This window comes from Lissotriton vulgaris, chromosome 9 (assembly GCF_964263255.1).
Source record: "Lissotriton vulgaris chromosome 9, aLisVul1.2, whole genome shotgun sequence".
NCBI lineage: Eukaryota > Metazoa > Chordata > Amphibia > Caudata > Salamandridae > Lissotriton > Lissotriton vulgaris.
In genome coordinates, this window is record NC_141697.1 from 941,127,604 (window position 1) to 941,140,410 (window position 12,807).

The 12,807-nt window shown below is 41.5% G+C and overlaps 1 protein-coding gene across 1 annotated transcript in view; it reads left to right on the forward strand.

The window, feature by feature from the left end:
- The window catches only part of TRAIP (TRAF interacting protein), a 241,531-nt gene that overhangs the window by 167,478 nt on the left and 61,246 nt on the right, over positions 1 to 12,807 (forward strand). The window contains exons 8-10 of the mRNA XM_086936803.1: positions 2,823 to 2,910; positions 3,426 to 3,515; positions 5,834 to 5,922. Of these exons, the coding sequence (XP_086792929.1) occupies positions 2,823 to 2,910; positions 3,426 to 3,515; positions 5,834 to 5,922 (267 nt within the window). The remainder of the gene's footprint in view (positions 1 to 2,822; positions 2,911 to 3,425; positions 3,516 to 5,833; positions 5,923 to 12,807) is intronic.

Here is a 12,807-nt window from a genome sequence, read left to right on the forward strand (position 1 = left end):
TTAGCAAAATATGAGTAACAAGAGTCAAATTGATCATTTAAAAAGGAAAAGTGACCTACATGCTGGGGCATTGTCCCGCCTATATTCTGCTACTGGACATAGGCACTTTTCGGCACTGATTCAAGTTTATCGAGCGAAGATTCCGCCAGTTGTCTCATATGCTTCGGAATACATTCCTATTTATCAATGGACATACATGAACTTAATTGAAGGTAAAATACTAAAAAACTTACTGAAGTTCTCTACATCTACTCCAGTACAGGTGTTGAGACTGGAATGCAACATCACGAGTGCCTACGCTACGGCTGTAGCTAGTATCATAAGGTGGGCTTATAATCTTCTCCACTCTAAGGAAGGCACTCTCCGAAGTTTACTAAAAATCGAGACATTTAACATCGGTTCCACCAATCTCACTTTTTTAAAAAATATGCGAGAGGCTCTTCAGCTTGCTAAAATTAATGTAGAAATATTGTCTACATGGTCTCCAGCCCAACTCAAACTATTTTTAAAAAAATTCACCCCTAAATTGAGCTATGACACTGACCATTCACATTGTGTTAGTTTATCCTTGTATAAAACCTATGTAGACTCCCATGAATATAAGCAATACCTACCATATCTAGACTATACCCTCATACACGGTGCAAGACGCGCAATTATGATGCTGCGTCTAGGAATCCTTCCTGTACTAACTTTTACCTCTACATGGAGATCAGAAAAGACAGCTTTATGTTCCTTTTGTCAGGGGGGCAGTCAGAATTTGGAACATCTTCTTTTTATATGTCCTAATACAGTAATTGTGAAAGCAAGGTTATCATGTCTTATACCCATTTATCGATCATGTAGGATCGTAAACTCAAAGGACCTTTTATTAATTTGTAAAAATCCCCCAAACGAATATGTTTGCTATAAAATTTTTAAGTTTTTGAAAATTTCACTAAAAATGTATTAAATGTGAATGTATATTGTATATATTTTATTTTGTGGTCCTCAATCGAGTACCGAAACAAATAAAAAAATTTTGACTTGACTTTGTGTGCAGAATCCTTACGTCAACCAAAACAATTTCGGAAAAACAGGAGGAATGATGGCATAAAGTTTCGGGGAATACCACGCTAAGGATGTTGGGTCCCACACAGATGACATGAAAATATTCAGGTTTTGTTATTCTTGAGCCTAGACTATATGCTTTTACGGTTTACTGGCTGCAACAAAAAAAATCCAAACTGCATTCCGTGCATGGAGCACCTCTGGCAAAGATACCAGCATTTTAGTGAAGGTTTATGAAATGCTTTAAAATGTGAATAAATATTACAGATTACCTCTATATTTGGGGAAACAAGAGTTTGGATTATTTTATATATTATCCTTTTTCCACCACTTTGTATGGCAGCAAAGGGGTTGGCAGGGAGTGTGGATGTTATTTGCAAATATACCAACAGTTGCCCTGCACATTCTGGAGGCTCAAACCAAGAGTAAGACAATCCAAAAGCACATGGGGTGACTCCGTGTGTTATTTATTTCCGAGAGCAGAGTTTTGAACTACTTTTACTAAATTAAGTATCATGCAATGCAAAAATAAGTTTTACAAATGCATCGCTTTAGGGTAGCCCTTAAAGGTCTGTGATTTACTTGTGTTGCGCATATGGGTTGACCCTTCTTGACACCCTTGCATATGTTGCCTGTGGTTTTTACTTGGATCACGTCCCCGCATCTAGTTGGTAGACCCTATAGATGGGGTTGGATTTGGGACTTAAAAATTGGCCTGGGCACGCTAAAAAAAAGTGGCCTACATTTGCATATTGGCTTTCCGCAAAACACTGCTTCGGTGAAATTGCATAAAAAGGGAGGAGGAGTAAAAAAATGCACTGATTAGTTTACATTGGTGAGAAACACCTGAAAACAAGGGAGGCCACTTTTGCTCAGGCCCCCTGCCCCTCGCTCAATATGCACCTTAATGTACCAGCCCAGAGAGAGAAAGGGAGTGACACCTCTGCAGTTGATAAAAGGGAGGTAATACGCCCATCTGCCTTCAGAAAGGGCACTCAGGCACCCACTGGGCCGCTGGCGGTATCAAAAAATGCAGAAACTGCCCAAATCGGCACCCAGGCTGCTCAAAAAAGCAGCCCACAGCTGGAACTTCAAATACCGGCCGCTCAGGCATTGCCCGAGTGCCCGCGTTACCAATCAGACGCTGCCTATAGACCCATCCGCTGGTGGTTACTGTAGTTCACTTGCATTACACTTGTGGGTGAACCCCATATAGCATTAGGTTGCGTTGTTTCAGAATTTACTTGGGTTACACCTTCAGCGCTTTGAGTGAACAGATGGGAACAGGTTAAATGTTAATTGAAGTGCAGTTCATCTGTGCTATCTCGCTTCCCTTGTAACAGGCTGCAACACACTTGATATGACAGTTGGAGCATATTCTCTGAACCTCCTTAATCAACACTGTTCAAACCATGCATAACAAATGTAGTAGCTGCCTACTAGATAATGCAGAAAGCATGTCTTAGTTGGTAGTTCTCAACTATATGTCCGCTAATGCAAGTTTACTGTAACTATTAGCACTGCAGATAATTAATACTTGGTGCAGACAAAAGTGTGAGTTGCACAGGCAATACATTTTTTTAGTCGATTATACTTGCAACATTATATTCATATTGTAGTAAGTAGCCCTTTGCCTCTTCTCTGAAGATTTTGCATGACCAAATTGTAAGTTACATGAGTGTTAAGTTAATACACTAATCTCAAAACCTGAATCTTGTATTTTTCCAGAAGTTTTAATCCTCAATGTGATTTTTTTTATGTGCCTTTTACAGAGAGTATGAAAAGCTGAAGGAGGTCCGTAAGGCATCCAGTGAAATGCAGGAGAAACTTAAAAGGGAGCTGTTTTCTACCAGCAATACGGTAAACCAGGTGTCCATATTGGGCATTTGCAAAGATTGATCTGTATTTTCCAACTGGTTGTTCACTTAGTGTTATGTCCAGTGCGGCCTCTAGGTTCTGTGGCTACACACTAGAGGATTGAAATATTGTCTTCATAGAGAAGATTATAGTTTTTCTTGGGAACTTCAGGCGCAAGCAGTCATGCACATGTCCTTCTGAAAATGCAGTTTCTTTAAGTCCTTTGGATCTAACGTATTCTGCACTGCACATAGTTACTCCATCCTCAGATTATCCATCATCACTGCCACCATCTTACACACACTGCTTCTCCCACTTATACCTCTTACACCAACTTTCAAGTAATAAATGTTCTTGTTAATCTCATTTCTCCAAAGATGCCTGCTCAGTTTTGGACTTGATGCGTGAGCGCTCCTGGCATGAACTCCTGGCTTGCCAATGGCTTTCCTTCCAGTTGTTAAATACCTGCCTCTTGTAGGTCTTGAATTTTAAGATTTGCTTGAAAAATTTCTTTATAGTTACAGAAAACCATCTTGGATTTGGAGAAGACAAAGGAAGAGTTACACAGCACCCAGAAAGAGCTGCGTGGTGCAGATAAAGAAATCGTGGTGAGATGTACTGATTTGACACTGTTCGATTCTCATGGGAAATAATAGAAATCCCATACAGGATAATTAATGAGCAATTGTAATGCGCAGAACGTGAAAGTTCTGAATAGCTAGACCTGGAACAGTAGAGATTGTGGTACCTGGTAGCAGAAAACCTACATTTCTTAAATATTTTTGGCCTATGTTCAGTTTTCTGTGTTCTTGCGTAGATTGTTCCAGTGTTTAGGAGAAATGAGCGCTGTTTTACAGTTTATGCCATACTTAGCCCGAGAGGTGTCCTGCAATTGCAAAGATCATTAAGGAAGCATAGTACCTGTGAGTGTATTATGGCAGGACGGAGGCCCTGTAATTTATGAACCGTGCCTTAAAGGAAACTTGCAGCTTCTTTTGTATGAGACCCCACCCTTCACTGTTTACCCACATTTTTTATTTTCTCTCACGAACACTGAGATTAAAGTAATTGTATGCCGATCACTCTTAGATACTGATCATTCAAACCATGCAACCGATCCATGAACCCTCAAGAGTCTGTAGTTGTTTTTAATATGCCTTTGCCTAGGAGTGCATCATACTGTCTCTGTCTTGAATTATCTCATTTATTAATGTCTTGTTGTTGAGAAGTACAGGCCTTCAAAGGTGCAGAAATTGAAGGTAACATGCTGTGTTGCAGAGCGATATCCTGAGGAACCGTGGTATATTTAAAAAATTGATATGTAGGAGAAAGGAGCCCACAATCTTAGATCAGCCAGACTGGAATCATTATCTAAGCTGCCTGAGCCCTGAACATTGATCTCTGAGGTTCTAGTAATTCACTATTATTTCCTGAAGAATCGAATCATTAGACTTGGTGTAAGAAACTGAAGAAATAAAACATCAGATATGAGCCCACCCCCAATGTGTAGTCAATGCATTTCAAGGTTTTCTTTTGCGGTTGTATATTGCCTCCTTTCTTCCTAGTTTCTGCGATGCAGACCTACAAGTGAGCTCTGAGCCAGCAACTTGAATGAACATTATAGTTGGTGTAAGAAACTGCCACCAAGCTCTCTTAATGCAAAAGTAGGAGCTGTAGCCTCTATGCTTCCGTTTGCAGAAATTCCCCTCAAAGATGTACATGTTAACTGGCTAATAAACTGGTGGGTGTCTAACAATCTGGGAACGTGATAAAAGGTAGGTCTAGTGCTCATTGTGCCATAGAAATCAAGCTGCCCCTCACTGTGAAGCCCAAATAGGCCAAGTCTGCGATTGCTTGTGCTACTATTAAGAGAAGATCTGCCTTGGCAGTTCGAGCTGCACCCTTCCTAGTTGAGGAGGTCCATCCATAATTTGCACAAGAAGGGTTGTGGTCTGGATTGAGATAGTGGGCAGAGAAAATGATGAACTGCAATGCAGCTCAAACTAATTACCAGTAGCTGAGATTATTTCAAGCATTCACACTACACTACACCTTTTTGCTGTCTTCATTCCATCGCAAATGCGCATCCTGGACTGAGTTGTAATACCATTATGAGATTATGTCTGCTATACAACCCAGTGGACAATGTGACATGGTCGCTTTTCTTATCTTTCAAAGTCTAATCTTTTCTATTGAAGCAATAACTTTTCGTTGAAATCATAAACTTAATTCAAAGTACAATTATGTAGGCATTTGCAGTGCGTTTTAATCTCCACTTAGTCTCATGTCATTTACCTGTTCTGATCTTGTTTTCAAGGCCATAAACCATGGGTCTGTTTAAGTATAATTCACAGCAGTGGTTTCCAGTTCTGGTCCGGAGATGCCGGATCCATGCTATATTTTCAGGATATTTACTGCCTGTATACAATTCCTATGTCTAATCAAAATAAGCAAATGTATCTTAATTGGATAGCCTGAAAATCAGGATTCTATTGTTCCATCATAGATTCACGCTGGACATCACTGCCTTGCAAAATGTGAACTCTGTCATAAAATAGAAATACAATTTGAACATAGAATGCTAGCTTCATCCCACTTAAATTATGCAAGACTTTTTGAATTGGAACAAATTTACAATACAACTGACTGAATTAGCTTAGATTTCTTTTTGGTCAAAAACCTCAGTGGCCAGTTGCTTAAAAAATTCAAACCAAATTGCAACATTCTGCACCTTTTGAATTTTAGTGATCTTTTCTGACATTCCTCCGATTGGGTCAATAATTTATAGAGGCATTAATAAGTACGGTATGAAATAATATTCCTCCTACATATTAATAACATGTCCTAGTCTACTCGTGTAGTAGTTTGGAGAGCTGTGAACCTTGATTTGTGCTTCTAATTCAAATGAGTGTCTTTCTGTCCAAAGAGCTTGAAAAAGAAGGTGGAATTTCTACAGAAAACTCTGAGCACGCCAACTGAAACCAACGAGGCCATCAGTCGTCTGGTATTTGAAAGGTTTGTGCATCTGAAACAAAAGCTCCTACATCTGTCATATTAATCCGTGCAAGTGGATTGTTTGTTTGGTTCCGCACTCAGAGTGAATGGAGTAAGAAGATTTTATTCCTTATGTATTTGTTTGTCGTTGGTGCATAGGATGGTAATCTTGCTGGGCTCCCAAGATTAAAGTATTGCTGAATAAAGGTATGGATCCTGTGTCACAAGACGCATTCCATCCAGGCACTCCTTTCTACTTTTCATAAACTTTCGTGAGACGTTATTCAATGATTGGTAATTCATTTATTCATAGCGAAGATTTTCAAAATTCATATTATTGTTTCTAGATATAATGGAAGTCCCCTGAGGAAGGGCATTATGCTTGAAATGCATTGGGCAATATAATTATTTTTGAATATGATGTAAAATACTCTTGCAAAATACTTTTGAAAAATATGAATTTTGAAAATCTTCGCTATGAATAAATGAATTACCAATCATTGAATAACGTCTCACGAAAGTTTATGAAAAGTAGAAAGGAGTGCATGGATGGAATGCGTCTTGTGACACAGGATCCATACCTTTATTCAGCAATATTAATCCATGCACCATTCTGGTCAGCCCTAGTATAACCCCTAGAAGTTCTTGTTTACCAGATCTGTTTTTATTAAGCAAATTGAAATGTGGTTTCCTTGCAAGGCAGAATCTGTTAGTTAACCTGGCAGTGTGTTTTCAGTGTGCAAAATGCCTGTTCTCGTTAACATTGCACTCCTGTGGAGTGTGTCCAGCAGACCCTTAATGGGTTTGGCACCAAGACAGCATGGCAGATGCAAGACTTTATCCATAATGCATCACTAATGAAGAGAGTATTGTTTAAGGCTGGGTGCCCTTGTGAGACGAGCGTGTGGAAGGTGTTCACCAAAAAGCGATATAGAGGTTCAGTTCACTGCAGAATTTTAACTGCAAGGCTGCAAAGTTTGCAGAACTGGTGAGGAAAGTCGCTCAGTGGAATTCTGAACTGGGAAGTTTGTCGCCCTATTAGCAGCATGCCGGTCTGTGACCTGCGATATCTGGCTTAGTCCTCTAGAGGAAGAGATCTGTCATCCAGCAATGTCTGAGATGAGCAGTTAGGCATTTTTTTGCATTTATACTGTGCGTTAAAGACAAAGTGCCTTGGGGACACATAATCCCGACACTGCCAGTAGCTCAAAGGCTAAGCATCACTCTGCTGGGAGGGACATCTTTCAAAGCCAGGACGAGATTCCTTCTTTGAAAAGCACGTTATACCACTGGGGCACTTCCGGGACTACTTAATGTATATTTTTGATCCATAACTTCGTCTTTGCAAAAATTGTGACTGTTTTCCAGATGCCAGTGATTGCAGTTTTCCGGTTGAGTGTGCTTTTTTACAGTTATGTCACTACATTACATTCAAGATCAGAGTTCTCTAATCCCTCGAGTCGCATGTGTATTTTGTTTTCTCTTTCTCTGATGCAAGTGCATATGGCTATACGTAGTTGGGACTGATCTTGCTTTTTTCTGTGGAGTAATGGTGTTTGTTTTTTTTACAGAGTTTTATGTAGCGTGAACTTGACCCAAATCGGGTACCAGAGCGCCTTACATAGCACCAGTTGCATTACATGAGGGCACATTCATTTTTGTTAGGCAAAGGGAGAATAAGTGATTTGCCCAGAATCACAGGATGTTCAGCGTGATTGCCGAGACTCGAACCCAGTTCCCCAGATTCGAGGTCGACCGCCCTAGCTTGAACTTGACTGACTCATCCTACCCGACATTGACTGGTAGCGCTATGTTCCTGTAGGCTTCCCTGCTAGCACATTGAACATACAAAGATGGAGGCAGCCAGACTGAGAAAGATATCCCAGGTGGGAATATAAAGGGGTTAATGGAGTCACTAAGCATCACATGGTGTGTAGCCAGTTGATCAGCTGACCTCACACTCTCAGATCTGCTATCTTTGATGGGGCAGGGTAACCATTCCTGTACCATTACAGTTGCCTAGCACCCTCAACAGATCCCCGGGTCTTAGTACAGCATGGTGTTTACCTTTAAAAAAGGGAAGCACTTAAAAATGTTGTACTCTTTGGGATTTCACTAGACCTTTTGGATTTTGAAATCTCTTTATAAAGGTTTAATACATGGTAGGGAGTCTGGGCTTCTCATTCTATATCATGGGTTTCATTTGTGATTTTCTGTAGGGCATTCAGACGATTGTATGACAGCATGTATGCCTTTACCACAAATCTTGGGTTTTTACTACGCATTTTCATGGTAGTATTTTCCTCTCTTGTATAATTAAATGGTTGTTACTGCATAGTAAAACACGAGTCTGACTTACCATAGGAAGAGCAAAATAGGGAGTGAGGTCTATGCCTGAATGGCTAGAGGCCGTGCCCAGCAATGTGTTGGCTGCAAACCTATTGTAATATGATAGCATAGAGTTAGCTAGTGCCATCCACGCCTTGCTGAAAAATGACAAAGCTTTTTACCGCTTCAGGCAAAGTATTACTGCTTTGGATTGGTGAAAGGCCTTCCAAGCCAACCTTGAATGAATAAAAGCAGTCCCTGAATCTTGTGTTTCGCTTTTATCAGAGCTTGTCAAAGAGGCATTGCTTTGTCCAGACACAAGGGAGCACCTAGTATGAGTCAAAGCAACACCCTCTCAGGCTTAGAGTTCTGATCCTATGCTTAAAGACTTTCCAGCTAAAATGGTAAAAGACTTTGTTTCTTTTCTAGCTCGGCGTGGATGGCACCATGCTAATTCTATGTTTGAAAACTCTGCTAGAAAAACAGACATTTGAGGTGAGCAGTTCTAGGATGTTTTTTGATTTTGTAGAGTGTTCCATATAAAGCAGCTTCTCTCCACCTAAAACTTGGGAACTACCCAGAGTTTCCTACTTTATTTTTTTAACGCTTCTCCCCATAACCCTTAAAATACCTAAAACCCTGTGCCTCTATCTTCAACCCCCCTAAACCTTAACAATTCTACCTCCCTTTACCTCTACTCTCTCATAAACCTACAGAGGTTTATCACTTGATACGTCTATTGACCGCAATTTGCATGCAAGATTCACACCATATCGTAAGACTATATGCTAACACTCCCATGAGTAGTGTTTAAACATATATTTTACTGTGACCTGCATACTTACAGTAATAATAATGGAATTACTATAACATGCCCAGAGCAGATGATAGTTTTTTTTCATGCCTGCTGCTATTGGAAACTACACTATCCAGAAGCCTCATGAACCGGTAACAGTTCTTGGCATTTCCGAGTCACCTCTTTATTAATCAAGTGCCTTGCAACCCGATCTCCCCCTTCAGCCTTTACATACGCGGCAAGAGACAGGAGAATCATAGTCCTGAGACCTGCTACTAAAGGACTTATGAAGGGGGATGTAGACTTGTAGTCTCCAATTGATTGTGGACCTGACTACAAGCTGTCACCACTGATCAATGCCATACCAGTTAAAGTATGGTATTTTCTCAATTATTATTAACTCACATTTATCGAGCAGAGTGACAAAGTGAATGGTCCTGAGGAATGCCAAGAACCTTTCAGTCTAACAAGGCAGAAACATGTTGACAAGATCCTAATAGGGAACATCCATATCCCTATTCTCACTTATCTGTTTTTAACCTATCCACTATAAAGGATTGACTTTGTCAAACCGGAGATAGCTTTAAACCCACATTTTGATTTTTCCACTCTGCTCCTCGCTCAAACCTACATTGGACGACCTAAAACACCTCACGCTCCACACCTGCGGTGGAGTTGTAGCCCACACTGGGTACCTTGCACTCCCAGTGTGCAAGAGGGAACCCAATGATGAAGCATGTCACCTTAGGGTAAGTGAGGGTCCTCGACTTAACATGTGTGTGTCAGTCCCTCCACCCTCACAGTAAATACCTGGTGAGTAGTGTAGATACTTTTACAGTATAGGTAAGTCACCCTTACAGCAGGCCTTCCAGTCCGAAGGCAGGGTGCACTATACTACACATGCTGGCATATCTGCATGAGCAGATATGCCCCTGTGATGTTGATTCTTTGATATTAAAAGTGAACAGGGAAGCCATTTTAAGAACATGTGCTGGACACTAGTAATTGTGTTCCCCAGCTACTTGACGGCTTTCAACGAAACTTAAGATGCTTGGCAAAAACATCTTGTATCAATAAGACTACTCTGATTCCATTGTGGATTTTCTACTATATGCACCCAGAGGGCATCTTAGAGGTGCCCCCTGAAAAACCTACCGACTACTGTGTACTGGCTGACTGGTGTAGACCAGCCTGCCACCACAGACAGGTTTTTGACCCCTCTGCAGGTGAGAGCCTGTGTTCTCCGAGGGCAGAAAACAGTGCCTGCTCTGGCCGTAGGTGTTGTAACCTCCTCCAAGCAGAATGGCTAACTAATCAACATATCAAAGCAGGAAACTTCAGTGGCCTCTGCTGCCATTGATATGCAACCCAGGCTTCCCCTAGATAGAGGAAATGCCACCCCAGGCACATTTGGCACCAGGACAGGTGATAACATTAGCTAGTCAGGAGGTGTGTTCTCTATCAGGCTAGTTCCACCTCGAATGTGAGCTACATGATGTGAACGCGAAAATCAGAGTCTCACTATCTTGGTTTTTGGTGGAATTAAGCTCACCGGATCAGGATTATGCCCACAGGAAGTGGTCGTATATTGGGTGTAGTCACCCTAAAGGTAATCCATATAACCACACTGAAGACACAATAGGAAGGCAATATGGGCATGGAGTTAAGGAAAGGGGACTGGACATCTGTATTGGGTAAAGGCAGGAGAGTTACACGTAATGCACAACTTAAACGTATACATTATAAATGCGTACATAGAGATTACTTCATGCCACAGTGGCTGCACAGACACCATTCCTCCAGATCATAACAATATCCCAATGCAGAATGACGGATGGAACCTATAGTCACAGGTGGCGGACATGCCTGTGTGTGAGTGGCTTTTGGGGTGAAGTAATTCGGACTTTAAGAATGCTAACCGAATTTCAACTACAGCCAACGATAGAGATGCGCTTGCTGGGACTGGGACCAGTAATTAAAAACAATAAAATGCAGGGAATGTATTGGACTAAGCCTCACTCTGGCACAGAAGTGTGTAATCCTAAAATGTATGTCCAAACGATTGCCGACACGAAAGCATTGGTTGGGGGAATTTGCGAGGTGGATATTTGCTGAACATGGGCTATGCCACAGGTTGGTTTACAATGGAGCGGAACAGAAAAACAAGCATTTACAATGCAATGGTTTCGCCTTTGGAATAGTTAGAGCTATTGGCATTGTAAATGACAAAATTCGAATTTATGTGTTGGTTTTGAAAACAGATAAATAAATGGCATTGTCATTTACATTGCCATTAGCTTAATCTCTCGCAAATGTGAGACCTATTGTACCCTACGGACGAGCCATTACATGGACACTAGACACCACTGCCCACTTTTAAGCGTTTTCCACCCACGTCTTCCGCCCTACCTGTTGCCTCCACTCCACTTCAGTGTTGGCTCCTGCCCCACCCTGCCTCCTGCAAGATCCATCCTAGAGCATGAGGCTCCTCTGCTGAAGCTTTGTATGGAGGTCAAGGGTCGAGGCTTGCGCCAAAGACAGGCACAGTCCAGACCGGCTACTTGAAGTTCAAACCCACCTAACCTTGCACCCCACTGTGGCATGGTGCCTGAGGGGGAGCGGCCCTAGTCTCACAGCCGGCGGCGAGCTTCTCTTTCCAATCCACCCTGCTCAGTCACCCAGGCACTGACCTTGGCCTCCAACAGGAAAAGCTCAAAGAAAGCTATGTACAGTCTACCCAGACATATGAGTTAAATCACCACTTTTATTTCAGGTCCCCTTAGTGCCAAGAGTGAGCTTAGTGAAAGGAGCCACGCTCCACAAGTGCTTCCGGGTAAACTTCATCTTCTTGAAGATGTCATGGCCACCTGCGAGGGCTGGGCCCCCTCAATCTTGGTATTTTATCTTATAATTTGGTTAGAAATGAGTGTAGTGTCTTCAGATGCCATGTGATCGGCTGAAGCCTAAGACCTTACGGGCATTGCTCATATTCCATTGTGTACGGACACTTGGATGGACCAGCAGGAGAACACCATCACTGAATTTTACAATTATTCTGCAATTGACACTTGCTTTATTCCCACCTTTCTGTTTACAGACTACACTCCGAGCTACTGTAGTGGCAGTATCCTCTGAGCTCGTGTCGCAGAGCTGCCAGGTGGCGCAATGTATGTTCAAGAGCACGTATGGGCCCCTATGTATAATATAGTCTCGGCGTGAAAGCAGACAAAATACAAAAAACATGTATGATTACAGCTTTACAGATGAACAGCAGTAAAGATGCATGATTAGAAATAGTGAGTTTAAACTACTAGTGTGAACTTTTTGGGTGTGTTCCTGCCTAATCAAATATATGAAGAATGCTACCTTTTTTTACTGGATCTGTACTATAAATCTATTAAAATGTGTTTTATTGGAATACAAATAGCTTAATTAAATCCCTCCTTCAGAAACAAAAAGGAGTAGCTTTGGGTTAAAAAAGAATGTTGTGTGCTAAAGGTCACACTGTGTGACAGAGCTTGGGTATAGTAGTCGTTTTACAAAGTGCACTTAAGCTGAAGCTGGTTTAGCATTTACTGTATTTTTGTAGGGACCTTGTATGTAGGAGACCTGTTTGTACCTTAGTAAATATGGGCCAAAGCTTTAATGACTCACTCGTCCAAACAGTTTGCTAATCCTGCCACTACTTAATTAAATTCCAGAAAAAATATGTCATGTGTTTTTAAAGACCACTTGCTGATGGCAGCTGCGTCCTTTGCCATGGTGGTCCCCTGTCATGCTCC